This window comes from Vanessa tameamea, chromosome 16 (assembly GCF_037043105.1).
Source record: "Vanessa tameamea isolate UH-Manoa-2023 chromosome 16, ilVanTame1 primary haplotype, whole genome shotgun sequence".
Lineage (NCBI taxonomy): Eukaryota > Metazoa > Arthropoda > Insecta > Lepidoptera > Nymphalidae > Vanessa > Vanessa tameamea.
The window spans coordinates 494,473-522,162 of NC_087324.1; the positions used below are offsets into that span (position 1 = coordinate 494,473).

The following is a 27,690-nucleotide window of genomic DNA, read 5'->3' on the forward strand; positions in this document are numbered from 1 at the left end:
GCAAGAAATCATACAAGTTTTCGGCCACGTTAAGGTGGGGGTAGGTTTTAGAATCATAGGGTACATAAGTATGTTGTTTCTTAGGGGTTCAAGCTTGTTGAAGAAATTTCATAAAAATCGGTATTTTTTTTAACAGTAAAACTATATCAGACAATCGTAATAATTACTTTTACATTCATAATATTTGTATATTATAAGATTAATTATTTATTTGATGTCGGCATAGGCATACACTTACCTTTATTTATAAATTAAACCATTATACCTATATTCATTTAAAGATTTGTTGACAAATATCTGGTGTGTATGAAAGTCAATCAATAAAACAAGTCCATCAGTCTGTAAATTTTATTTAAAAGACCCGCTATTTTTACACTGGATACAATTTAAAATATAATTATTGCTAATTTGAACATCGTTCGTCCGGCTCAGCGCCGTGAAACCAAAATGAGACAACACCTAGAACTATGGACGTCTGTATATAATACTATAACATAACCTCGTTTTGTGATAACAAATGTTAAAGCTATTGTCAATGTGGAGGATACGGCAGTGAACTTACCTTACACATATTTTATAAGTCCAATTTTTCAAGGAACCAAGGAGAAAGAGACCCGCTGAGTGTCTTTCGCCGGTTCTTCTCAGGGTATTATCTTTTCAGAACAGGTGGTAGTGTTTAATTTGACAATGAATATGTAAGTGGATGTATTTTACATAGTGTTCGATTAATGAGACGTGTAACGTTTAGCAAAATAATAATCTTAATTCGAAATTTAAACTTATCGACCCATAAAAATTAACCAAATCATATCACTTATATCCGTACTTCTAATTGTGTATACGTACCCCTAACAAAAAAATAAATTTATACTCGCTACATTTTACTTCTCAATCTACGGACCTAAGCAACAACTTCAACTAGATGGCGCTGTAAAATAATATTACGCACACCATCTATCAAAAACACCTACACTTGTAACAAGCCCCTGACAACCGAAAATATCTCCAATCCATCTTGTGTCGCCCACGATTTACATTTCGATATAATCTTGCATCTACCCGAGAAGAAAACTAACATAATACAACCAAAATTTCTGAACCCTTTTACTTTTTAATAATTTTAGCATTCATAAAGTGAAAATACTGCTAAAATGTACACGATAACTCTTACAAACTAGCTCATTATATCCTATCACATTATTCATTACGTATATAGTTCATGGACAGATGTGTATATCAAGATTATTGCTAACTTCACGTCGTTACTTACCGATAAATTAAAGATTTTACTTAAATATATTATTATAAATACAAAGGTACTCGTTACATATTAAAATTGTTTGAAACCTCAATAAGTACATCGAAAACGTACTTGGAATTTTCCAATTTTAAAATCAATAATTATGACAGTTTGCAAGATACAGATAATAAATACTAGAACATTTTCGTTAGATTACAAGTCATGGCAGTATAGTTTTTTCTAGCATTCTACGTTAAAACTACTTTACAAGCTATACGAAAATATTTAAAACAATATAAAAATCACTAACCCTGATAACAACGTATCACATTATAACGGTAATTTTCTACAAAGTAGTTATTATGTAAAATGTTATGTATGAGTTATTAATTTTAAAATTATGTCATAAATATGATGATACTAAAGTTCATATAAAAAAACAAAATTTTAATTTCGAACTTTTTTTAAATAAACCTCCAGATAAGCCTTGGACATAATTTTTACCTTATTAATCCGTTCGAATAATTTTATAGTTTTGACAAGTTTTAAACAAAAACTGTCAAGCTGCCAAGGCTTTTCCTAAATACCTAACAGGTTACTAATAAATCGGCCGAAAATGTTTTTATCTCACAACATAGTTAATTCACTTACAAATAACTCTTACAGTTAAATGACATTTTAGAATAAAAATAAATATTTAATTTCTAATTTAGAATAGCATTTAATAGGGTATATGATGCTATTGTTGGCACGGCTGTATACCGATTATTATAATATGTAGATACTGATTATAATGAATACCGAAAAATATTACTTATTCGTACAAATAGCAATATATTTACAAAATTTTGTTTGTTTTTTTGTATAAAGTACCTTTACAAAAAAACTACCAACAAAATCGATGGTATTCTGGGCTTAAACAATTTCTTAAAATGATTTCTTTTTGAATGTCAATAGTCTCATGATATCATTTGTCATTGTCCCTCTTCAGAGGGATTGTACTCTCAGCTGGTGACGTGACACGGCGAATAGTACATCTGCCCGTAGTGTAAGGGCTGAAGGCTATGGGATTCGATATCGTTCATGTAAGGATTCTGTGCATCAGGTTCCGTATGAGTATGTGTTAGTTGTTGGTAGTACATATCCTGTGGTTGGCTCTCGGATTCAGTTGGTTTTGGAAGGTCCTGTTGAGCTGGTTGACCCTGGAACGTTCAAATTATGATTTTTTCTTTACTTACATGAAATAGTTTTACCTTTGAATATCATATCGCTACATTAAAAATTAGTACAATTTATTTTTACATAAACTACAGTTTCCACTATTAATTGAAATAGATATTTATGTATAGAACAACATCTACTTAAAAGATAATGAAACACAAAAGTGACCCATATGTGTAGAATTCTGCCAAATCACAATAAAGTATGTGTATGCCCCTAAGAGGCAAAAAAATGCTTAATTATTCATAAGAGAAATAAGTAACTTCGTAACTAACCTGAACTGGTTGATATTTGCACCTCTTGAAGCGACCGTACAGTGAAGAATATGGGAGATTGAAATGGATTGCAGCTTGATTAATGGACATCTGACCCACTCTGAAAGGGTTTACTATAAAATATTACAAGTCCTCTGCTGTATAACGGATCCCCCTGGATACGAACAATCCGCCGAATCAGTAATAATTCCACCCCACCAGATATTTAATACGAGTTAATAAACATTACAAAAAATTGTCATATTTTTTAAGATACTTCTATTAAAATGTGGGATTTGCCTGGACAGCTAATGTGATAGAGCGAAAGTATCAATTTAATACATGATACACCTACATACAGACACAGACAACATAGACCTTGGCGGTAGAAGTACAATCGTCTATGCCGTTAGCACGCCACAAGGCTATACATGAGGTCTGTGCTTGAGGACTCTGTAATTATAATTAGTATATACTGTAATTAGTAGTTAAACAAGAATATAATGATGATAAAATAACATAAGGTGAAGAACCAAGAGGTACCAAAAGATAATTTTGATCTACCCCGTTAGAAGGCTAGGGTTAGTACTGCGTCACGACCGAATTATTCGAAGGCGTAGCGGCCGGATTGTTACTTTTTTAGCTTTAGGCAACTATTATATGTTAGAGACATTTAACGAAACAGCTCAGTAACTTGTTGATGCATTACATACATTCAATAAGTATAAGAGTTTGCTCTTTAAATAGAAGAAGGTATGATGTTCGGAACTTACGCATGTTCAATAAAGTACACAGATATCTCAATATCAAACGTAAAACTAATAATCCGCGTTATTCTCAGTGCAAACTGTTATTTTCTTCAAAGTACTGACATTAAAGAAGATAACAATTTCACAGAATAACTTTCTTTTTTGAAACGTTTGGAAAAATACACCCGACTTTTGCCTCGTCAAGCGCCAAGAATAGTTGTTTCTACCGAAAGTAACGGACAGGAAATGCAATAGTAAATCTTTTCTTTTGAAAATGTAAATTTTTAGTGTGAATACTATAAGAGTGCACAAGGCGTATTAACGTGTCATACCTGACGGCTTCTAAAGCCTCTTCCATGGCGTCTTCGGACCATGGCGTAGGATTCGAGCGAGACAGTTCAATCCCCTCTCTTTTACATCGGCCGTATAACGTCCCTGAAAACGAAATTTTAGTCAAATAAGCTCTTTCGAATGCATTTAAATCACCATTTTAAAGTATTTATCAAATAAGGTCGTGTAAATATATACTGTTTATCAATTATTTGTAACTAGTTTTCGCCCATGGATTCGCCTGCATCTGAGGAAATGGGAGCAGGTGTTGGGTACCTATACCCTTTTGTATATCTCTGACACGTTTATTTAAAATTCTTTGTCTTTTTTTCCTTCACAAACAAACTCACCTTTTCATTTATAACATCAGTTACCATATTAAAAAATTCTAAACATATTTAGTGGCAAATATAAAACATTAACATTAAATCTAAAACTAGTTATTTGCTTAATCAAACGACACAGACCTTTCTCCAAATAAGGGCGAGTATAAAATACGCACACGTTTCATTGCTTTATGTTTGGAGAGTGCGATGTTTTCATTTTGATGCAAAAAGAGAATGGACATAATATATCTAAATATATTTGTATATGCCGAGTATCCGAGTGCAGCGTGTTCAGTATCAGTGGCGTGAGGCACACGTTAGTGCGGGCGTGGAACGAGGTTGACGACGTATTGTCGACTTGGCTGTCTTTAATTGATATATACCACTTTGAAATATCCAGGAAGTCGCTACAAGTTCGTATGGTAATCGGTCGGGAGTGGGCCGACTGTCACACTCAGAGACGTCCAACGGTCACTCGAGGCAATCCGCACAATACATTTGACACGTGAATGCGTCGAATACCGGAGCACCGAGGCAAAGGGCAACCGTCGCTCGTTTCTGAGAGTGGCAGCGACGGGCTCGAGTCCGCCGTGCGCACCGGTGGGGATGCCGAACTGCGCGGCGGCGCGCTGCACGGACGCGGCGCCGCAGCGGATGGCGGCCAGCGCGCGGGACAGGTCGGCGCGCCGCCACGCCGTCGGCGCCGCGTTGAACGGCGCCGCCAGCCGGATGCCCTCGCGCCGCGCGATCTTGTACAGCGTGCTGCTCGGGATGCCTGCCGACACACGCGTCCGGCTCGAGTCGGGTGATCGACAAAACGTGGCTCAAAGGAAACCTCGGCACGAGGGCGCACTTCGCCCGTCAGAGCACTCACCGTAGGCCTTGCTGGCCTTGTTGGCGGAGAGCGCGCCGGCGCGGAGCGCGGCCAGCGCGCGCGCCAGGTCGGCGGCGCCCCACGACTTGGCGGCGCCGTCCTTCTTGGGCGTGTCGATGCCGAGGCGGTGCGCGCGCTGCCACAGCGTCGTCGACGGGATGCCGAACCGCGACGACGCCTGCGCAGCGCGATACGCTAACACTAACGCGGCCCCATCGGCTCGCCCGCCACTCCGGAGCCGAGACGGAGCGCCCTTATTCTACGACGCCGAGGGCTACGCGGCGCATTAGTCTTTATTCGTGACTTTCCTCGTTTGTCTGGTGAGACCGCAGATCCCGAGGTCGCGAGTCATTGGGGCTTAACCGACAAAAAAGGGCGTTTTCTGTCGCAAATTTCTCGCAGTTTGTACACTCCAGCTCTAGCGCACCTGTGTTTGCGCGCTTTTTTACACTTCACATCATGTAAAGTAGAACGATGAACTTTATCGAATTCTTATTAATCGTACAAATTAAGAGAAATTTATTCTCCTTAACCTAAATGCTTGTATATACATATGTACGTTTACTTTTTTTTTATGGCAGATGGTTGGCAGATTGGCAAACGGGTCATCTAATGAGAAATAGTCGTCACCACTTTGTAAGAAATATAACATTGGGAACTTAGAAAGATATTTATCCTCAAATCCCAGGATTACTTGTAAGGAATTTCATATGACAATAGTTTATATCTCATAGTATCTCGTGATTTGTAAAATAGATTAGAATTATAGAATTTCATGGGAAAGCATACTTCCACTTGGATATACCTTAGTAAGACTCATATGATGTTTCCGAAGCGCTTCCAAAGCCTGGTCCATGTCCCGCTGAGTCCAGCTCTTCGGGCTCCCGCGACTGCCCGTCTCCTGCGGGGGGCCGTTGGAATCGCTCGTGTCGTCGCTGCTTAACTGATGTTGCTCTGGAATATTGATAAAAGTTTTTATTGCTGGAACTTTTTTCCTTAGCCTCCATATTAATAAATAATATTGCGTACAGGCAGATGATCAAGTACAATTAATTTAGAATGTTGACGGAATATGTAGGTTTCAGTAATACTTCTAGATTAAAAGTACACGTCATACCTCCTTCAGACGTGGGCTCGTCTTTGATGGACATGAGCGGAACAAACTCGGCCGAATCCGCCACTTCCGTCGTGTTCATCATTTCCATGTGGCGACTTATGAGCGAGGATCCCTGGCAATAAAAATTTTACATAAAAAAAACTTACTTCAATGTAGCGTATCTTAAACGAATAAAAAAAATATTTCTCGAATAAGATTTGATACCTCGTTTGAGTATATCTTTATATTTTTACTTTTTTGTTTTATACTATACTTCTAGGTTCCAAATAAACCTAGTCAGTTTTGTAAGAAATCACATTACATATTGATATTTCGTGTTTAACAAGACTCTCCTAGAATCTACTGCTAGGACTACAGATGATGGTAGATCTTAATATTTCGTACGTACAGTTAGTTAAGTATGCGTGTATGTGTGTAAATTACAGACTCACCACGTCGTGTGCGTGCGCGGGCTCGAGCGTAGCGAGCGAGGCGTCGCGCGGCGCGGGCACGTGCTCGCAAACGGGCGTCGCGGCGGGGCCCGCGGGGGCGGGGGCCAGCTCCTCCAGCGAGCCTTGCACGCATTGCTGAGGACAGTTATTAATATTAAAGTCTTCCTGAACGACGGTCTGCCAAGGTGGCCATTTCCAACGCAGGCAACTTTCCAGGATATCATATTGTAGAGCCCAATTAGTGTGTGGGCGAACACGATCTCACTCTCTATTTGCGTATTCCCCTATGGGACAGAAATACGATTACGATACGACGAAGATTTGGCAGATTGGCAGAATTCGCGAGAGACCGGTGCGAATCCCTTCAGGAACACATGCTTTCTGGTCTCTCGCTAAGGTTGTCTTAGGGAATTTCAGTCAGACTGCTTTTCCATATCTGCACAGGGAAGGCGAATCATTAGACCCACACTACGAAGGAGAAATCTGATCTTCATGATGAATGAGAAATCTCAACTCTGGGAGACCGAAGAAAGGCACCATCAACAACCTCGCGGTGTAATACCTCGATGCCGGAGGTTAAATTCCAGTTGGCACCGGTTTTAAAGCGTCTTTTCCGGCAATCATACGCCTTAGGGGTCTTCCCAAACTCATGGAAGCCTGCTTTGGTGCACCCGAACCTTAAAAAGGCAACCTCTCAGACACCTTCAATAATAGGTCTAAAGTGATCACCTCCTTATTCTCCAAGATAATGGAGTCCATTATTAACTGCTTGCTCCTGCAGCACCTAAAGATAGCTGATTATCGACCGTCAATACAATTTCCCTCGGAGTCGCTCAGCCGGCGATCTTCTAGTTAACCTGACAGATGGACGATAGAAGTTGAGTCCAAGGGGAAGGGCATTAGCAACCAATTTCGACATAGCGAAAGCTTTCGATCGCGTTTGGCACAAAGCGCTTCTTTCGAAGTTTTCTTCCTATGGCTTCCTGCGAAATTATGCAACTAGATGAGCAGTGTCATGGCAGATCGGAGCATCAAGGTCGTTATCAACGGCGCATGCTTTGAGTTAAAATTCGCCAAATCACCCACTCAGATTTTTCTACATATCAATGACTTGTTGCAAATCAGTAACATTCACTGCTATGCAGACGACAGCACCGTAGACACCTCATACACCGGCCGTGCTAATATTTCTCGGGAAAACGTCGAAGAAAACCGGAACAAACTTGTGTCTGAAATCGAGTCTTCGTTAAACAAAGTCTCGAACTGGGGACGGCTAAATCTAGTCCATTTCAACCCCAAAAAGACGCAAGTTTGCGCGTTAACTGCTAAAAAAACACCATTTGTCGTATCTCCACGATTCGAGGACATTCCGTTAGCCGCCACAGCTAATATCGGAATACTAGGCGTCGACATTTCGAGCCTCATTCAGTTCCGCGGTCAATTGGAAGGCAAAGCCAAATTGGCATCAAAAGAGCTCGGTGTGCTCAGCAAGACAAGACAGTATTTCACGTCGGCCCATCAAGAAAAGAGCGTACTCCTTCCGTAAAGGCCGGCAAAGCACCTGCAAGCCCCCCGGTGTTGCAGATGTCCATGGGCGGTGGTAGTCACTTTCCATCAGGTGAGCCTCCTGCTCGTTTGCCAGATATACCATAAAAAAAAACCTTTCTAGACCTTATCCCTTGAATTATGTATGTCGTCTCTTCTTCAAACATTTTCAAGAATATATGTGATTATATGTGATATATGAATTATGAATATACATTCAATAATATATATATAAATAGGACTAAACATTTTGATTGTAGTTTCTATTTACATAGAAAAGAAGGAACGTAACGAAACGTTCAACAATCAGAGTCGAGTTCAAGATAACTAGGGCTAATAAGCAACAACTTATTAAATGTAAGTAGCCACTAAATTCAAATTGGGTATTTTTTTAAATCTAAATTCGTTGTTTTTTTTAAATGTACGCTGAAACTTATATTAAACAAGTTACGACGACATTTATATATGGAACTAGCGACCCACCCAGGCTTCGCGCGTTTGCAATGCTGATACTAAATATACTACAGAATGTCATCAGTCAGTTTAAATACATCGTGGATCAATATGGGATCCACGATGTATTTAAGGTACTTAATTGGATAAGGATTATTGCTGTATTGCTTAAAATAATTTCGTAAATAAGCCCTTATCTCTCGGAAAAAGTAAAGGATAAAAAAATGGTTATTGTGGGTTTTCCCTAAGAGATAAATATATAACATCGCGGACTTTTTTTATAGATCTTTTTAATGTTTACAATACTGTTTTGATTTATCTTGTAGGGTACAGCCAGCGTTTGCATTGTAAGCGCAAAAAAATGTGTTTATTTACGACATCGCATTAGAAACCTCTAAAATAATCAGCGCTTCTCTACTGTATTGTCATGTATACATATAAACCTTTCTCTTTAATCACTCTATTAAAAAAACCGCATCTAAATCTGTTGCCTAGTTTCAAAGATCTAAGCATACATAGGGACAGACAGACAATGGGAAGCGACTTTATTTTATACTTTGTAATTATAATTAAATAAGTAATTAATGTAAGCATAACCGCTTGTCATATTCAGATACAATTCAAAAAACCTTTTAATATAAGAACACAAAAGAAAAATATGTGATTTGACAAAAATATAACGTCAAATGAATATTAGAACAACAAACACTAAGGACTTAGCGATAAACAAATAATCTACATAAATGTAGCGTTTATATAAAGACATATTATCAACATTTTATTTACATAAGAATTATTAACATTAAGTCGTTAAATATATACAAATATGAATTTAAAAAAGTTACTTTATAAATCTTGACCGCGTGGAATGGTGGCAAGAATGCTAGCTAATTCGGTTCTGAGCATGAATCGCACCCAACAGGACTAACTTAAAAGCATCTCGAAAAAATGACGATTAACCCACTCAAGGGTTAATCGTCATTTCAAACAAATTTTCAAAATACAAATGACGATTAACCCACTCAAGGGATATTTCAAACAAATTTTCAAAATACAAGAACTAGATATAAACAATACAATATTCAAATGAACACTAACACGAGGTATGTTTCACTGACTCACCTGTAAATGATGTAGCAGATTGGACGAGGCATTTTCATCAACTCTCGGGTTTGTTTCTAACTTTATTGGAATGTAGTCCAGCGTCGACCGCTTTGAAATACACACATTACATTTTTAGTGATTTTAGACAAAAACATTTTTCATCTAAACTTAAATGTTGTTAGACGTTTGTTATGATGGATATTAAAAAAGAAGATATTATAAATATTATATAATGCTAACTCTGTTAAGTATAAAATAGTACTTACGGTGAGTATTAACTTACCTAGGTAAACAAACATACGGATATATACAAACTTCGATCGGAAGATTACATCCCGTAAGGGTGGACCAGTCTCATTATTATATATATTATAATTATTTATTGATGTATCAGTATTTTTCGATTATAATTTAAGGCAGAGGCTACACTATTATTAAATTTTTTTTAGACACTGAAATACTCACGTGGTCGTTAAAATAAGTTTTAGTGAACAGTGCGGTGCTTTCTTCCTCATCCGATAGAGGTTCGCATTTCACTTGAAATGTATTCGTTCCAGGCATTTCCTAAAAATATTATCAATAATTTTATTTAAATAGTATCAAGAGCATGTAAATGAAGTAGTGTAAATTATCATTAAAAGCAGAAACATACAACTAAAGTTTGTGAACCGATGACAAAGCTTTCAACTTCGTCAAAATATCGCAAGAATTGGACAATTGGCATATTATACTTTTACGTAGGTTTACATAAGCAATTAGACAAAAGGAAGCGAGCCTTATTGAATTTTTTCTCGATTGGTGCACAAATGAGGAGTGCAAACTCGATTCCCTCTCTTTCCCTCATCCGCAAGCGAACCGTCTCGTATAAGGTTTTTTATTTTTGATTATTCACAGTCGCTTACTATAGCAAGCATAACCATACAGTTGACGTTATTTTTAGTCGTTTCAAAACTCTTCGTTAACACTGATTTCCCGCCGAATGAAATTCAAAACTTTATCGTCATTCGAGATCGCGCGACCGATGCGATAATCAGTCTAGAGGAGACGCGCTAACGTAGAAATTCGCATGCCATCACCTGTCGGAGGTGGAGACGAGTAGTGAATATAAAGTTGCGCGGTTAACCCTCTCGCGTTGCTCATATCGCTCTATTCGCCACGGCACTCGAGGGCACGACGGACATACGCCACGGCTGCGCGTCACCGACACCGCGAGATACGAAAACGTTCACTTTTAACGTCTTCTCGCACGAAGGACGGTGTAAAACGGAGACGATAAACGCGAGAGAAACGAATCGAGGAAGACGAGGGCGCGAAACCGTTCAACTCACCTAGTCGGTCAGCGGAGGCCGCCGCAAGCACCCGCTCGCGTCTCACATGCACCTAAGATCACACGAAACAATGTCCGCTGCACCGTGACCTTCGGGAGACGATGAGATGTCGCAAATGAAAGTGAATTCGGCACACACCCGGCCGAGTCTGCGTCGCTGCGTGGCGCATGTTTAGGAGGTGCAGGGCGGGCGCGTGCTGATTTTTTTCCGCGCCAAAGAAATAAAAACAAACGCCTTTTTGCCGGGAACCGGCTGAGCGGCGCGCTTTACTCGGCCCCTTTGGTCGGTGGATCTGGCTTATATACAAGTATATGGATATGAAACTAACAAACCTAAGGCTCTATTAACAGTAAAATAATAATTCAGACATTATATGATTGTGCAGGAAGTAAACGTTTGTATTGAAATTAGGTTTATTTTAATGAGGGTAGATGCACTATAGATGGTGTAGTTATGCAAAAGAGGGGAGGCAGGGGGTGGCCTCTCGGCGCCCGACCAGTCGGCGCCCCGCGCGGCGCCTTCTCTCCGCTCCGATTGATTTTTATTACAAGAATTTCACTTGTATTTTTTTGTTTCTCGCTCACTAGAAGCCGAGAGACGCACACAAATGGGAATCGTATAATTCATTTGTACGGACTCACTAATGCTATCGATTTTTATAGCTAAGCGGCTGTCCTCTTACTGCTTTAACCAGTGTTTTGATTTGTACGGAAACACAATTGAACGATGCATATTCAACTTTAAAACTTTGAAAAACTTACGTATTATCCTTTGCCTAACTTTTATAAATACATTTACAGACTTGTTTTAAGTAAAAGTTTTCGTAAAAAATTTACAAAATGCGTTTCAAAATATACGACATACGTATGAACCATACGCTATGTTTTGTTTTGTAAAATAATTTAGTAATTTCAAAATTTATATTCTATAAATTAAAACCCTCTATAATTGAGACACTTACCTGCAGTTTACAGATTTTTTGAAGCAATTAACAATATGCAAAGCGACAAGCGGCAATATTCAGCATCCACCGCTTACTAACTCCAGCATCCACCAGTACCACCAATACCAGTACTTTTCAAACCAAACCTGAGGATGAAGTATGAGTTAATTATATCCGTACTACTTACTTCATTAAGCAGCTACTTCTATAATGTGATGGAGCGAGCATACACAAAAATCACAAAAAAATGCCTAAGTATATATTTATATAAGTGACAAGTGGCACCCTCAAAATGCTATTTGATTTAAAAGAAAATTTGTCATTAAAGTATTTATTAAATATTCAAAGTACAATAATTTAAAAAAAGCGGAAAGAATTCAAATTACGCTCCATGTATATATATAGAATAAACATAAGTATGCGGGTACCCTATAGCTTTCTCAAATATTTTTTCCCTTTGATATCAAGCCAAGCCTCTCAAATGCAAATAATACATTTAAAAGGTACTCTTCTAAAGAAAGCAATTATAAAATAATATAAAAATATAAGTATGTATTTTAATACCGAGATACAGAGAAACTTGTAACGTAATAGGTAACATGAAACTATAATGGTCCTACATTTTATATATTTAAATAACAATAAGAATTAATAAACAGTGCCCGACAAAAAAGTAGTTAGTAAAGTACAATCTCAACAAAATTGTAAACTCGCAACAATTCGAATATCTATTCATTCATACTTTATAGCTACCTTTATACTATGTTTACTTTTAACTGATACTGCTTGATTGAGTTCAAATATTATGTTGTAGATGGCGTTGTATGCAAAAACGCCCGGATTAAAGTTATGAAAGCAGTTTAACTTAATCATTTTTTAAATTTAAATATTAAAATTAAAGCAACAATAAAACCTTCAGCAATAATTAAAACATTTCCACACTTTTGGTAACAATTTAAACATGACATAAATCACGAGACAATTTCATACATAAGTAGGTCAAGGCCTAACAAATTGAAGTGTTAGAGAATAGATAACGTTGTTTACATTACACTGAATAAAATTAAAGTAGAAAATATACAAATTCATAAAAAAAATATAAAGCCACGCTATTTTTAAATGAGATTAATTCTAAATTCATGGTATACTTTAAAATAAACAACGTTCAAGCTTTCCATAATATTTGGAATGGCAACATTATTAGAGCTTATTTTGGGTCATTCGTTGCTCGCTTCCAACTTGTACTTCGTTTGGATTTTAGTAGGTAGAGGTGCCTTTCGCTTCGCTAAACTTGCAACATAGCATAGTTTAGTATTTTCATTCAAAGAAAGCTGGCGGGTGTGCAAAGCAAATGTGTTATATTTAAAACAACTGTGTCAAAGTAACTTTTAAAAGAAGCGTTAGTTTTTAACAATACTATTGTGAATGAAATAGTTGAGGTGAGTTCATATAAAGTTCTGTTAAAACATAATGAATCCTACAAGTGCTTACTGTTACGACTTTTCATCTTGAAAATTTCCACTAGTGAACTTTCGAAGTAAAGTTTATAAAAGTTTTAACGACTTTACAAACTTTTTTGAAGTTCCTGAACTCCTTTGCTCAAATTCAACTTGAATTCGTTTATGTGTCAAGAAAACTTTGTTCAGAAAATAGTAAAACTTAGAATTTTCGTCGCCATTTTATTTTTTGTCGCGCTGGAAAAGCGGCCATTTTCTTTGTGCCGCGTCGCTTACGACGACTCGTATGTGGTCCATAAAGTTAATTTAGTTAAGTTGAGGCGTGATCTCATCATATGAAGTAAATCGGTTAGATAATTTGCGTTGTATTGTGATAAATGCCCTGAATGGAATATATAAGTAGCTGACTAAAGTTTTCATGATGGCCTAATTATTGCGTGGTGTTTAGACGTAGATACATACATAGTGTCAATTAAGTGTTCGCTATCGTAGGACGAAGGGCGCGGCGCGTGGCAAGAAGGAACCATGGATGATGACCAGCAGTTCTGCCTGCGGTGGAACAACCACCAATCGACGCTGGTGTCTGTGTTTGATACATTATTAGAGAAAGGAATTCACGTGGATTGCACCTTGGCTGCCGAAGGACAAACACTCAGAGCACATAAAGTAGTTTTGTCTGCGTGCAGTCCTTATTTCGAGGTTGGTATAATGTTAACTCGTTATCTAGGTCAATTGGTATCGTGTTTAACTTACTTGCAAGGCAGCACAGTTTTGCTCTAATAAACATTCCAGTTGTTTCGTTCTAGCTTTCATATGTTAGCAATTAGTTTAGATTAATGTATAGATGAGTTGGCAATTGAAAGTTGTTACAACTACTTTTCTAAATACAAGTTTCGTGTTATTAAGTACTAATGTGTTATAAATGACAATTTAAATCATAATGTCAATAATGAACTAATAGCATGTCATATATTGCATAATAGTTTTCTTCTTTTTAATAAAAAAACCAAATGAGCTTGTAAACAAAACATCCATACCATAACAGAAATGACTAAACAGAATGTTATTTACAAACACAAATAAAACCATCTTTGTGTTTTTGTTTCAGAGTGTATTATCTCAACAGTATGACAAACATCCCATAATAATTCTAAAAGATGTAAAATATGCTGAGTTAAGAGCCATGATGGATTACATGTACCGTGGTGAAGTAAACATATCACAAGACCAACTGGCGGCTCTGTTGAAAGCAGCAGAGTCTCTGCAAATCAAGGGTCTTTCAGATAATAAGCCATCCAGACCACCGTCGCGCCCCCCACAGGCAACTGCACACCCGCCCCGTGCGCCGTCTCCACCGCCACAAGTAAGTGACACTATACTGCAATCTGAATTGATTGATCATTATCATCAATGATAGCAATTTAAGTTGTTGTTTTTTATCCCTCTTTCTGAGTGTTGATTTATAAATACTTACTTCAAATTACTAAAACAACTATTTAAATGATAATATTAGGGCATTACTTCCATATATTTTATCTACTGACCATCTACAAATCAAATTATGTACAATATTTAAAACTAAACCAGTTTAGAAATCTCAATTTGAAATCTTCAATTACATACATAATCATTTAAAGTAGACAAAATCACATATATCAATGAAACCTGATGGAAGTATGTCGATGATAAAGTATATATTTAAGGAAAAACGTCAAACAATCTCATTATATGCTTACATATGGAACTCCAAGAACGTCATAATAGGATTTCGGCAAAGAAGTTCATTCTATTTGCAACAATTTGTATGAGCTGTTTTTTATTTTATTTTTTACATGCATAAATATTGACAGACATTTGTCATGTGATTTTTACAAAATCTAAATTACGAACTGCCATAAATCTAATATGGTATAGCAGGTTTTTCAGTTAGAGAACACAATAATGTTTCCTTCTTGAATAATATAGATTTAAAATTGGTAGACTGCAGGTACACTACCCAATTGTAAGTGGTCATCACTGGCTATAGACATTGGCATTTGAAAAAATAGTAAGCATCCCTTTGTTTTTTTTACATTTGTCTTTGTGGTCATGGTGGGCTCGTGCAAACCTATCTGGGAAGATATCACTCACTCATCAGATTCTACTGCCAAACAGAGATACTCAGCACTGTTGTGTTCTGGTTTGAAGGGTGAGTGAGCCACTTAGAACTTCGGGCACAAGGGACGGAACATCTTAGCTCCCATAGCGCATCGGTTTGTTGCGCGGGAATGGTTACTATTTCTTACGACGTCAATGTGGGCGGTGGTGACCACCTACCATCATTTGTGGCACATTTGCCTGTCCGCGAAAAATAAAAAAAAGATGTTAGAGAAGTAGGACATCCCGTAGAAGGGTAGCGTGTAAGAGGGTCCGTGCACTCCGCAGACGCGAGACGGCAGCGTGGACAGCCGCGAGGGCTCGCTCAGCCCGAGCCGGCGCCGGAAGAAAGCGCGCCGCGCGTCGGCGTCGCCCGCGCCCGCGCCCGCGCCCGCCGCGCCGCCCGCGCCCGCCGACGAGCCCGCGCCGCTCAAGGAGGAGCTGTCGCGCGACGGCGTGGAGGACCTCACGCTGGACGAGGAGGCGGACGACCAGCCCGCCGTGGCGCACAACGACGTCGTACGCAGTGAGTTACACAGACACACGCCGCCGCACTCGTGCGACCGAGTTACACTTTTTTTATTCGTTTTCCTTTTTTCCAGATTTTCAATGGCATATGGAAAGATCTCAAGACGAAATTATGAATTCGAATGACAGTGTTCGAGAGAGTCAAGGTAAGCCCCAGTACGTTATAGAGATGCTGTTACAGGCGACGTCCGTTCGTACGCTGTGCCTGTGAGAGCTATCTGTGCTCGAACATCTTGTATTGCTATTAAATGTTATTTTAAGTGTACTCGTAAACGATATAAATATATGTACCTACGATACAAGATGTTATGTGGGATTCGAGATGGATATTTCTGGAACGATGAACTTTTATTGTACATTATATAATTAAGTATTTATTTTATATATTCCCTACAAAAAAATAACAAAAGTTGATTGCTCCAGACGTACAAGGAACGGATGAAATGCGCAATGTCTTCCCATAATTTGAAAACAGACGAACAGTCATTGCTTAAAATAATCTATTTATCTTGTTATATATAAATCTTATATACCACAACAGCGGATACGAGAGTGCTAGTGTTTTCACATGTGAAATTTCAACCTTTAATAATTACTATCTAATATTAATATTATTAAATACTAATCTTATTGCAATTTATATTTCCTATATATAAAATTTTAGGATATTTCAGATCGACCGGTTAAGGTAACGGTAGAAAGGTATTGTTTTATTTTTATGTAGCCTTTTTAAAAGGCGAGGTAATTAAATACAAGGTAAGTATGTATTTCACTTTTATTTTGTGTTAGAAACCACTTGATTTACTGTGTATTTGCTTTGTTTGTGACTTGGGATTCGAAACGTAGATCACTGCATGCTTCATTAGTGTTATTGTATTTTAGTATATTTTAGAAACATGGTAATTTACGGTTCTAATGAGTGCTAACTTTATTAACATTGAGGAGCAGACCGTTTACTTCGGTGAGTATTTTAAATCAATTATGCCTTAGTTAGTAATTCGTAGAAAGTTTTATAACATTGTTACGCACCACACGCAATCTAATCCAAAGCAACTAAAGCCAGAAAACATAACATTATTTATGATATTATTAAAAGTATTTCGTTATCGTTGCTACCGGGAGAAACGTGTTTTATGCCAGTTGTGTGACTTCACCAAACCGTTTGTTTATAGAAGACTCGTGGATTAACCGTGATGACCCAGAATGATCTAAGGTAAATGCCAATTTATTATTTTCATTGTCGTCGTAGTTTGTTTGGTTATGTGGCTTATTTATTTATTATTTATTTTTCTTTATTTGCATTCACATGTGATTTCACTGCAAATGTCTTCTTAGCAATTCATGTTTGAAATAAATAAGTTTTTTTTTTTTTGCCAACGTGCATGTTCACTAGGTAAAAAATATATTTTTTTAAATAATTAAACGAAGGCATGATAAGTTTCCTAGTGGATGCGCATTTCATTTCATCACTTACATTTATGAAAATGATTTATGATATTAGTTAGTCAGTTTACTGAAAGTTTGTAGGGACAAAACAGGACCAAACCATATAACACCTTTCATTTCATCCTTTTCCGCCATTCCTTTGCTAAAGATTGTCAGCAGCATGACCATAATACTTTTTCATACAAGTCTTTTAATTCTTCCGTTAAATAATTTGAATCATGCTGTGAAAAAAAAAAACTCTCGTAACATAATACTTGCGCATTAACGTTCACGCCTTACTATTTACCTGTGCTACTAATTTCTAATGCTTATTTACCTCATTCTCGCTTTTCATTCTGTTCGCCTTCCAGACAAACCCACAGATCTAACAACTCTCCTGAATTACACCAAAACCCCTTTTCCACTAACTCGAGGGTACCTTAAAACGAGCGATGTGAAGAGAGAAGTCACCCAGGGTGAAAATGTATCCGAAAGTGGAAAGATTAGAGGCAGAAAGCCTTATAGGAAGAAAGGTCATTTAAAACCGCAGAGGAAATTTAAAAGAAATCATGATGTAACTGTGACCAAAGACAATCAAAGTAACGAACGAAGATATCTTTGCTCAATATGTAAGGAAAAGCAATATAAATATAGGAGAAATAAATTGAGACACGAAAAGTACGAATGTATTACTGGTCCTCAATTTACTTGTGAAAAATGTGGAAAAAGATATTCTCAGAAAAAGACTCTGACTATGCACATCGCCCAAAAACATCAAAAGCCGAAGGACGAAAAAGATAATTCGAAACCGATTTAATGTTTTTTTTTTTTTGTATTGTTGATTTCGTTTTATAGTATTTTTTATTTTGTTATAAAAGAAACATGAATTGTTAAGAATGTGACATTTCTGACAACAAAAATCATGTCAATCTCTTATAGTACCATCGTTAATTAGTTTTTAAAATTTAATCATAGCTAAGTCATAGCTAGTCCGTCGATCGTGACGAAGTTTTGTTTTTTATTTTTTATGTTTACTCGTCGAGGAGCGTCATTTTTGTTTACCAATTTTTGTAGCTAGGCAGTTTTGTTTGAATATACTTTATTTTCATTCGCTACCTTTAGTTTTTTTATCCAGCCGAACGGTCATCGAACGAACACGGCCCGACCGTCCACTCGAAATCCGGACTGTACGGAATTTTTCATTTCAGGTAAGAGAACGACACCGAGACACAGTATCATGACGCGTAGTAAAAAGGTGAGCGAGGAGACGTTCACGACCACGCTGGCCATCCTCAAGAACGTGGCGGCGCCCGCCGACGACGCCAAGGAGAACGCGCGCGCGCCCAGCCCGCCGCGCTCGCCCCGCTCGCCCCCCGCGCGCTTCCACATGCTGCCGCGCGCCGAGGCCTCGCTGCCCTGCGCGCAGTACAAGACCGACAAGGGCTACCGCTGCCCCAACTGCCAGCGCTGCTACAACGCGCGCAAGAACCTCGTGCGACACGTCACGCTCGAGTGCGGCCGCGAGCCGCAGTACAAGTGCCCGCACTGCTCCTACAGCAAGCACCGCCGCAACGAGCTCAAGAAGCACATGGAGAAGAAGCACCCCGAGCTGGCGCAGCCCGCGCCCGCGCCCGCGCTGGGCGTCAAGTGAGCCCCCGGCCCCGCCCCCGCCGCCGCCGACAGTGCCTTGACCGTAGTCGAATGCTAAGCTTTATATGAGCCTCGTATACTTATTGTATCGACCGGGATCGACATTCGATATATTTTTTTAATATTAAACGATGTAACTTCGTCCCCGGCCTTTCATTTGACCCGCACCGCCACCCGGCCCGTTTTCCGCTCTTATGGGAAGATAAGTCGACCTCGACCGACGTTCGGTCCGTGCATGTCTGCATGTATTAGAAGCTTCGCCTCCTATGATTTCTAACAGAGATTATTTTTTATATTTTTATAATCATAACGCATTTCTTTGGTTCCTTAATTTTATTTTAGCCTCCGGTAGTATTAACAAAGAGTCCGTCCGTAGAATCGCTTGACTTATTATTTGCAATACCGTCGATGTGTTGTATTTCAGAGTTACACAAGGATAGCCACCTCCCGTCCGCTCTGTTGTCGCTGCTGTCGGCGCGTGCGCAGTCGCAGTCGCTGGCGGCGCTCGTGCCGTCCTGCATCCAGGTCACCAACGTCATGAAATCCAACCTCGCCAAAGACATCGCGCCCTTTCCGCCCCTGCACCTCCCCAAAGTGCCCCTCGACACCCTCAGCGCCATCCCCGACGACCTGAAGACGCACCTGCTGCAGCAGGCTTTCATGCAGAACAACAACACCGTCGGCCAGGGTGTCGATTTCAAATCGATCGGCAAGCAGGACGAGCCGGACTCGGACGGCGATTACGACGACACGGACGATATCGTGCTGCCGGAGGAGACGGACGCCTTCTACGACAACGCCTACTCGAGTAACTCGGGGAGTCTCAACTCCGTCGGCGACCTGTTCGAGTCCAAGCACGACGCCAAAGGGCACATGAAGCGAGACGGCAACAGCTCCGACGACGCCAGCAGGCAGTTCGAGTGCAGGCACTGCGGGAAGAGATATCGGTGGAAGTCCACTCTGAGGCGCCACGAGAACGTGGAGTGCGGGGGCAAAGCGCCCTCCCACCAGTGCCCCTACTGCTCGTACAAAGCCAAGCAGAGGGGAAATCTAGGAGTTCACATTCGAAAGCACCATAATACCGAGTGGTACATATACGCTAGCAACAAAGTGAGGCGAAATAAAAAAACCTCGTTATAGAGTTATTTAGAGAAAAACACGTTAGACCAAAGTAGATACCTAACCAAATCGGTACTGCAATAATATTATTTATATTTACCTTTTATTTTGTTAAAGACATATTAATTAATATACACTAAAGATAATAGTTGTAATGTGCACATTCCCTAACGGCATTAGCGTTAATTTGTTGTTTTTTGTTTTAGAGTTTATTATCGTAGTTAAGACTGACCTTAAGTATTTTGTTCTGGAGAACATTTTTTATTATATTTAATTTGACGACCATTAAGTCCCCTTCCAAATGAAAAGTTCAACCTAAAAGGTTAGCATTTCGTACGAAAATGCTTTTTGTTAAATTCAAGTATAATGTATTAACTCGAATTTGTTTAGTTTTAGTACCTCTAACATTCCTGTTACGGAATAATTCCAAAAATAGTAAAACTAGTGCAATTGATATTATATAAAATGTTGATATTCAGTCAATTTTAAAATAAATCGAAAGCGAAAAGGTTACTTTCGTCACGGGTAAATTTTTTTTAAATATTCTCCACCTTAAAGTTTGACTTGTTTTTATTTTCTTGTTATATTTTTTAAATTATTTAACAACTTGTCAGGGACCATTAACTTGTCTTCCCATTAGTAGACGATCCAAAGTTTTTATTTAATAGTTTTAATAATTATTGTTTATTAGGTTATTGATTTAGGACTATAAAGTCCACTTTTAGATGCCTCGGGTTCGGGGATAGCTATAAGATCCCCGACGATTTTGAGGTCATTTAATATTAGGTAAGCAAAAGCTCATCGATTATGTGCCTACAATGTTACCTGTAGATAATATAAAAAAATATTTATTATATTACGTGGTTTTATATTTCGGTTTACTGGGATAAAAATAAATGTGTTCAAAATTTATAAAAAAATATATTTGATATTATCTGATATTTTTATTCGCAATAAATATTCAAGTTTCTTTTAGCATATTGACTGTTGATATTTTTTGTTGTTAACTTAGGATAACAAAGCTATTTGACCAAAGTCAGTATTAGTTTATTAACGTTGGTATAACTTAAAATATGTTATTTGTTATTAGATCAAGTCATTGCTAAGCATTGAATAATGAATAATTTCGAATGCAATGTTTCCATCATATCATGTTAGTTGAAGGTTTTTAGGTAATGTATGAATTAGAATAACATTTGGATGTTACGAAGTTCACATTGTTTGTTAATGTTATTGGATTGAATTAGTTTAATAGAGTGACTTTTATATGAATATATTGGGGTTTACTTGGTAGAAAAGTTTAATAAAATATAAATATATTATACAATGTTAGATTTTTTTATTTTTATTTTTTAAATAACACTCCCATTTTATTGTTTTGTTTTTTTTACGCAAATTTTTGTTAGGTAAGTTCTGCCCGTTTTTTGTTTATTTATTTTTTTGTGTTTACCGTAACTTTGCATGATTGCATGATTCACAGCTTAAATTTTTCGACTCGTGCAGGGCATTTTTGTTATTCTTTCCTTTTTGTTCATACTAATATAATTAATAATTTCAGGTAGACGAGAAAACCCAAGGGTCGGGAGACTACACTTAATTAACAAACGTTCGTTAGAGTAGTTCACAGTGACTAAAACCTCGGCGGTCAAATGATACCTCGAACCTCCCCGGTACACGGTCCGCGCCGCGTGCGAACATAACTTAACGGATAGTGTATCGAAGGACGCCCGAGCATTACTAGAATCATTCACCGTCAGATCTTCGCAATAAACGTTATTTAATTTCTTTTTTGTTCTTTTTTTTTACTTTCCTCTCGCAAAGCTTCGATCACAGCACTCGGCACTCAGTTCCACCCGGTACGTACAGAGCGCGCAGTGACCGTGCCCGTGTTGCAGGCGAGGAGGCGTTCGCGCGGCTGGGCGGGCTGTCGTGGGAGCAGTGGTCGGCGCGCCTGGCGCTGCCGCTGGTGGCCGGCATGCGCGTGGGCGCGGCCGCGCTGCCGGCGGCGGGCGAGCCCAGCTTCACGTGCCCCGACTGCGGCCGCGTCTACAAGCTCAAGTCGTCGCTGCGCAACCACCAGAAGTGGGAGTGCGGCAAGGAGCCGCAGTTCCAGTGCCCCTACTGCGTGTACCGCGCCAAGCAGAAGATGCACATCGCGCGCCACATGGAGCGGATGCACCGCGAGGTGCACGTCAAGCACGAGCAGTACATCAAGCAGGACAACGTGGACGCCTGCACGTAGTGCGACGCGCGCGAGGCCGATTTCGATATTTTACATTTCTCATACGATTAGTTCAGGCTCCTCAAGTTTTTAGCCGATTGTGATAAATGTGATGAAATCTCTTTTGTGATAGTGACGTGGGACGGTCACGTTAGATAGTAATCGCCTTCCTCGATGGGCCACACTGTGCCTTAGCTCGTTACCTACTCCGGCCTGGGGGATGTGGAGTGTTATAGATACCGTATGAATTTAATCTCATGACGAATTTCTCTTAGTATTCACACTGGTTGCAGTTATTTGCGACGGTGTAAGCAACTGTTGCATTTATCCAGTACGTTAAGAAAAGTGATTTGTATAGTTACGCTTCTATATATTTTTATATACAGCATTTATCGTGTAAATTATCATTCCTGATTTTGACGAAGATAGGCGTGTAGCTTCGCTAGATCGTTGCTAAGGAAAGTATAGCTCCTTGTTACCAGTTACAGTTACTATTGACTAAATTTAACTTTAAATGTTAAAAAGAATTCATTCATTGGCGAGTTTGAATTTGGGTTCATTTGTTTTGACGAGATTAACGTACAACATAAGTGGGTACCTAAATGTAGTGAGAATGGAAAAGTTGTAATGAACACTTGCGTTCTTTTGTTTTATTTTATTACGTAGTTATTAGTTAAAATGAAGCTATTTTGTCGCTTAGTATGCAAGTTTTAGGTCTTTGCCATAATGCATGTTCCATTATTTTTGTAATACTCAATATAAGTTAATTTTTTATATTATTTTTTTTTCGATTATTTTAGATCTCTTTACGTGTAATGCATTTATTTTATATTAATCTAGAACGTAAAGTCTGTCCTGACGACAGCGGAGATCAGATATTGTTTAAGTGGTATTAATGTTAAGTTCCTGGAGATGAATGAGGTGTAATGACTCGTTGTTCGATGTTATATTTGGGGCCAATTGTTTTTTACTTTAGATTAGGTCAAACCAGTGGAAATGAGTGCCTTATTAAAGTGATTGTTAAATTGTAGACACTGCCATTGAGGGATTATCGCATGAGTGACCCGCACAAAGGAATCATGTCATAATTGGTTGATAACGAAATCTTCCATTTAGGTTTTAAGTACTTTCTATACATTACCATTTAGAAATTATAAGTTCGCTATGATACCACGTTAAGCAGAATTGTTCGCGTCTAAACTTTACCTCGTTCGTTCGAAAGCAGGAGAGGACTCGTCTAAGATTCACGGATAATTTTGTTTTCGTGATACGTGATTAGAATAATCAGCAGGAGTTACCATCATACAATCAAAATGTAGAGCTCGTTAAGTACAACCATACAAGTCATTTCAATATAACATTAAGTGCCTTCAAAAAGTTAGTCATTAGGGTTTAAAATAAAAAATATTTCACAATGGAGAGTTTCGGTCAAATCAATCGTAATGTAACTTGTTATTGCGAATATCTAGGTTGTGAATTTTGACAATACTACTGCTAAGGATCAAATCGTCTATTAGAGCCGTTATCGAACATACCCAGTACAACATAGCTGTGATAAGAATATTCTCAAACGTTTCGAGTACACCTCGTATTCGGAACGAACAAATTTAAAGTTATTTTATTGAAATCATAACAAGCCTAGATCTAAGTGAGCCGGTCAAATCTAGCCGATGTATAGTAAGAGTTGCTACCCAGAGAGTTGAGTGTTGACGGGCTGTAGCGCGTAAGCTGACCATAGAAGTTACAGTGATCAAATGCATTTGATTGTATTTTATAACCTTTTTGTATTTTAAATAAAGTTGCTATTCTTGATATTTTATAGTTTCAATTTATAATTTTGTCAACCTGTTACATTATATCGGAATTAATAATTTGGTTAAGTGAACTTGTTAAGATAACTAATACTGCGGTATTTGTGTATCGGTAATAGTTTGTAACATTGCATGTTTTGTATTAATAACTAACTGCTAATATTCAGAGTTTTTTCAATATCACTTAAATTGGAAAAACCTGTGTTTAACCAATTTCGGTGAATCCTCTTTTTTAACCTGTCTTAAAAACGGTCGCATGCTATCCTAAGGGGTGATTATGAAAGTAGCATAAATAGTAGAACTAGGAAAAGTGAAACAAATTAATGGGAGACATGGTGCATTATCCTCCGCTTCTCACGTCCGTGCACATCTTGAGGTGGCTTTGCTTACATATTACGGTGGAAGCTTTTTATTATTTGCACGTATTCATTTTTGTTTGCGTTTTAATTTCAGTTGCACAGTTGTACACACCTTATATCTTGGGTTATGGGACCGCCGGTCTGAGTAGCGGCAAAGTCGGGTGGACGCTGTATGAGTGCGTGGATTGTGGGAATAAATACAAGCACAAGGGCTCTCTACAGCGACATATTAAATACGAATGTAGAAAACAGCCGAGTTTCAAGTGTCCTTACTGCGTGTATCGCGCCTATCAAAAGCATAATTTGCTTCTACATGAACGACATCTGCACAAAGATTTGCCGGAGAAAGTGGATTTCGTGTCGGAATGACCCGCCCATCAAGGTTTCAGTAAAAGTTTTTTTTATAACTACTAACCGGCTATAAGGGGGACTAACAGAATATAGTTTGACTATCACTGTACTAACATGTCGCGAATGAAACATTGACAAAGTCACGGTTTTAAAATTTCATAGGACAAGTTTCTCAAACACCACCCACTCACCGCACTAATTATTTTTTGTACCATATTTTTTATTATTATTTCGTTTCAACAATAATGTCGCTTTTTAATTCACAAGTCTTATCGGCTGTTTGGCATATTATTATATTCGTTAATTTATGAATATTATTTTATATATATATATATATACATGTAATTAATGTCACTTTAGCAGACAGCCTGTACGATCGCTTGCAAAAGTTGTAAATATTGCAATTATCTTTAAGATGGACAGCCTTTGAATAGTTTTTTTTCATAACTATATTAAAATAAAAACAAATTTATTATTTTTGTTACAGTTGAAGAAATTCAAATAATACTTAAAAGAAGGATTAAGGATTTCACCATGAGGATGTCTGTGAGAAGAATTCGCAGTCCCAAGTGCATAAATGATCAAAATATTTTAAAGCTTAGTTCTCGCGAAGAAATTAATATAAATTACGATTTCTAGTAAATATTGCCTTAGTCAATGTTTGTGTTTTGAATAAAATCAATTTATTTGCATTTTATTTAAAAAAAAAGTACTTCATATGAGAGTAGGAAGAAAAAGTTTTTATATCATTGAGATAATTTATGGCAGCAATACAATAATGTTACCACCGAGATTTTAATATAAAATTCGAGTTTTGGTTTATGGTGGCAATGTTGACCTACTAATACATAATATTTTAAGAATATAACTATTACGTAAGACATGTTTTTAAAAATAATTTTACTTTTAGATTGTTAAATTTTCTTGTTCTTGTTATTAATTTTTATTTAGTGTGTGTTCCTTGTTGCCAAAGAAATTTATCAAAGTAATTTATACCAAGCCAAATAATTGTATTATAGTTTCAGTATTTTTGTTAAATTGTATATAATATTTGCATTTGTTATTGTTAATAACTAAGTTACCTTTTAAAGTTCAAAGAAAACGCGCAATATATTAAACCAAAGAATCTTCCAGTCGATTCTAGCCTTTATAAGTGCCTTATAAGAAATATGTAATACTATTGTTACGTCGTCAATTTTAAGAGTTTTTTTTTATTAAATTTAAGAAAATTGTGTAAGATTACATTTCTTCCTAGATAATCTTTCATAATAATGTTTTTTTTTTCAGCGTGGACTGACTACATTTTTTACTAATAGGAATATCTTAGCTTATCTTTATCTGCCTCAAAATTAAACCAACTCAATGATTATACTCCGTTTCTAAATAAATTGCACCTTTAAATTAATATCTGTTCCGAAAAATGCACATGCTCAGAACAAATACATATTAATTACGTTTCAGAACTGTTACAATTTTACTTAATTAGCAGTTGGGCGATTTTTTTTTTTGCAATAGAAAATTCTTGAATGGACATTTTGTATCTAAGAAATATTGAGTTTTTTATTATTATTACATGTTACCTTTAATTTCAAAATTACAAATGCGTTATCATTAAAATATTAGGTTTTGGTTGATAAATAATAACGATAACATCAAAATATACTCATAATTACTTACCAACGTTACATTCTATATGTACAAAAAAAATGAAATAGTTTTTAAATAATATTGATTCAGTGTTTTTATTATAAAAACGCACTCATTTTAATTAAACTTAAATAGTAATTGTTTTTTTTTTAATTATAGTGTTGTTGATATCAAGCAAAATAAAAACCTACAATATTATACTTAGACCTAAAACGCATCTGGATTAATATTTTATATATAATTGTTTTTATGAAAATATGTACTGTGTATGTATGTAGGTTTTTTTACATATTTTATTACTTTGTGTTAATGTTTAAAGGAATAAAATTTAAATTGAAAATATCAAAAAATATTTTATATGATATCTCTCGGTTTATATTAACACAAAATAATAAAAAAAGGATTATTCTGGAATACGAGAAATAAATGACTATTAAAATTATTAGATTTTTTACGAAGACGAAATAGCGACACTGCATTACAAGCCGTGTTCGCTGCATCGTATAAAAATATCGACGCTGCAGGTACTTGGACGAAATACGCGGTCTAAATACCAGTCTCCTGAGCGCGATCCACGAAAAATACAATTTCAAGCCCTGATGCGTCGTGATTTTTCATATGAATATCAAGTTTAGGTCAAGTTTATTTATTTTTTTCAAAATACTGTTATATTTTATGGTGTATACAATGTATTCGTGGTCAAATACTGCACAAATTAAAAAGTAAAAGATTTTTGTTTTGTATTTTATAAATTATTTTAAAGTGGAGTGTGTTTGGTTTGTTTTAATTTGGTTGATTTAAGAATGAGAATAAATGTTCTTTATTTAATAAATACTAATGTGTCTTAATAGTCTAGACCCACCTTCCGCCTTAAATCTATAATATAAAAATTCAGTAATATACGGTACATAGATATAAGAGTTGTTTTAAATTCTTATAAATTTTTAGAAAACAATTTGTTTCAGGTGATCTGGATTTCTTTAAAAACATGATGCAAAATATGTTACCCATCATGCCTATGAAGACAAAAAACTACTGGTCGCAATTCGATTCTAGTTTCGAGTGCGAAAA

At 37.3% G+C, this 27,690-nt stretch overlaps 2 protein-coding genes across 8 annotated transcripts; one reads left to right on the top strand and one right to left on the bottom strand.

Moving 5' to 3' along the window:
• Window positions 1-1,102: 1,102 nt before the first annotated feature.
• Window positions 1,103-11,723, bottom strand: Psq (pipsqueak). 2 transcript variants are annotated; one of them, XM_064217398.1, is made up of 11 exons: window positions 10,973-11,723; window positions 10,110-10,208; window positions 9,663-9,752; window positions 6,543-6,677; window positions 6,112-6,223; window positions 5,800-5,948; window positions 4,995-5,172; window positions 4,719-4,895; window positions 3,797-3,899; window positions 2,737-2,836; window positions 1,103-2,442 (listed from the first exon to the last, which is right to left on the bottom strand). In XM_064217398.1, the coding sequence occupies exons 2-11, from the start codon at window positions 10,203-10,205 to the stop codon at window positions 2,245-2,247; spliced, it is 1,338 nt and encodes a 445-aa protein (XP_064073468.1). In that variant the 5' UTR covers window positions 10,206-10,208; window positions 10,973-11,723; the 3' UTR covers window positions 1,103-2,244. The 2 variants fall into 2 exon arrangements, with proteins under 2 accessions (XP_064073468.1, XP_026499911.2); XM_026644126.2 differs by lacking the exon at window positions 10,973-11,723 and adding an exon at window positions 10,297-10,926.
• Window positions 11,724-13,119: 1,396 nt separating this feature from the next.
• Window positions 13,120-26,383, top strand: Lola (longitudinals lacking). Of its 6 annotated transcripts, XM_064217333.1 has the most exons (7): window positions 13,120-13,354; window positions 13,865-14,071; window positions 14,481-14,735; window positions 15,797-16,034; window positions 16,111-16,182; window positions 24,716-25,003; window positions 25,460-26,383. In XM_064217333.1, exons 2-6 carry the CDS (start codon window positions 13,898-13,900, stop codon window positions 24,988-24,990), a joined length of 1,014 nt encoding a protein of 337 aa, XP_064073403.1. In that variant the 5' UTR covers window positions 13,120-13,354; window positions 13,865-13,897; the 3' UTR covers window positions 24,991-25,003; window positions 25,460-26,383. The 6 variants fall into 6 exon arrangements, with proteins under 6 accessions (XP_064073403.1, XP_026499936.2, XP_026499932.2 ...); XM_026644151.2 differs by lacking the exons at window positions 24,716-25,003; window positions 25,460-26,383 and adding an exon at window positions 22,126-24,265; XM_026644147.2 differs by lacking the exons at window positions 24,716-25,003; window positions 25,460-26,383 and adding an exon at window positions 19,536-21,557.
• Window positions 26,384-27,690: the final 1,307 nt, after the last annotated feature.

Coding starts and splice junctions, on each gene's coding strand:
- Psq (XM_026644126.2), bottom strand. CDS start 10,368: ATGCCAATTGTCCAATTCTTGCGATATTTTGACGAAGTTGAAAGCTTT. Junction 5,949..6,111: donor CGAGCCCACGTCTGAAGGAG/GTATGACGTGTA, acceptor TCAATATTCCAG/AGCAACATCAGTTAAGCAGC. Junction 5,173..5,799: donor ATCATATGAGTCTTACTAAG/GTATATCCAAGT, acceptor CGCGCTGCGCAG/GCGTCGTCGCGGTTCGGCAT.
- Lola (XM_026644147.2), top strand. CDS start 13,898: ATGGATGATGACCAGCAGTTCTGCCTGCGGTGGAACAACCACCAATCG. Junction 14,736..15,796: donor CGCCGTCTCCACCGCCACAA/GTAAGTGACACT, acceptor TGCACTCCGCAG/ACGCGAGACGGCAGCGTGGA. Junction 16,183..19,535: donor CAGTGTTCGAGAGAGTCAAG/GTAAGCCCCAGT, acceptor GTTGTATTTCAG/AGTTACACAAGGATAGCCAC.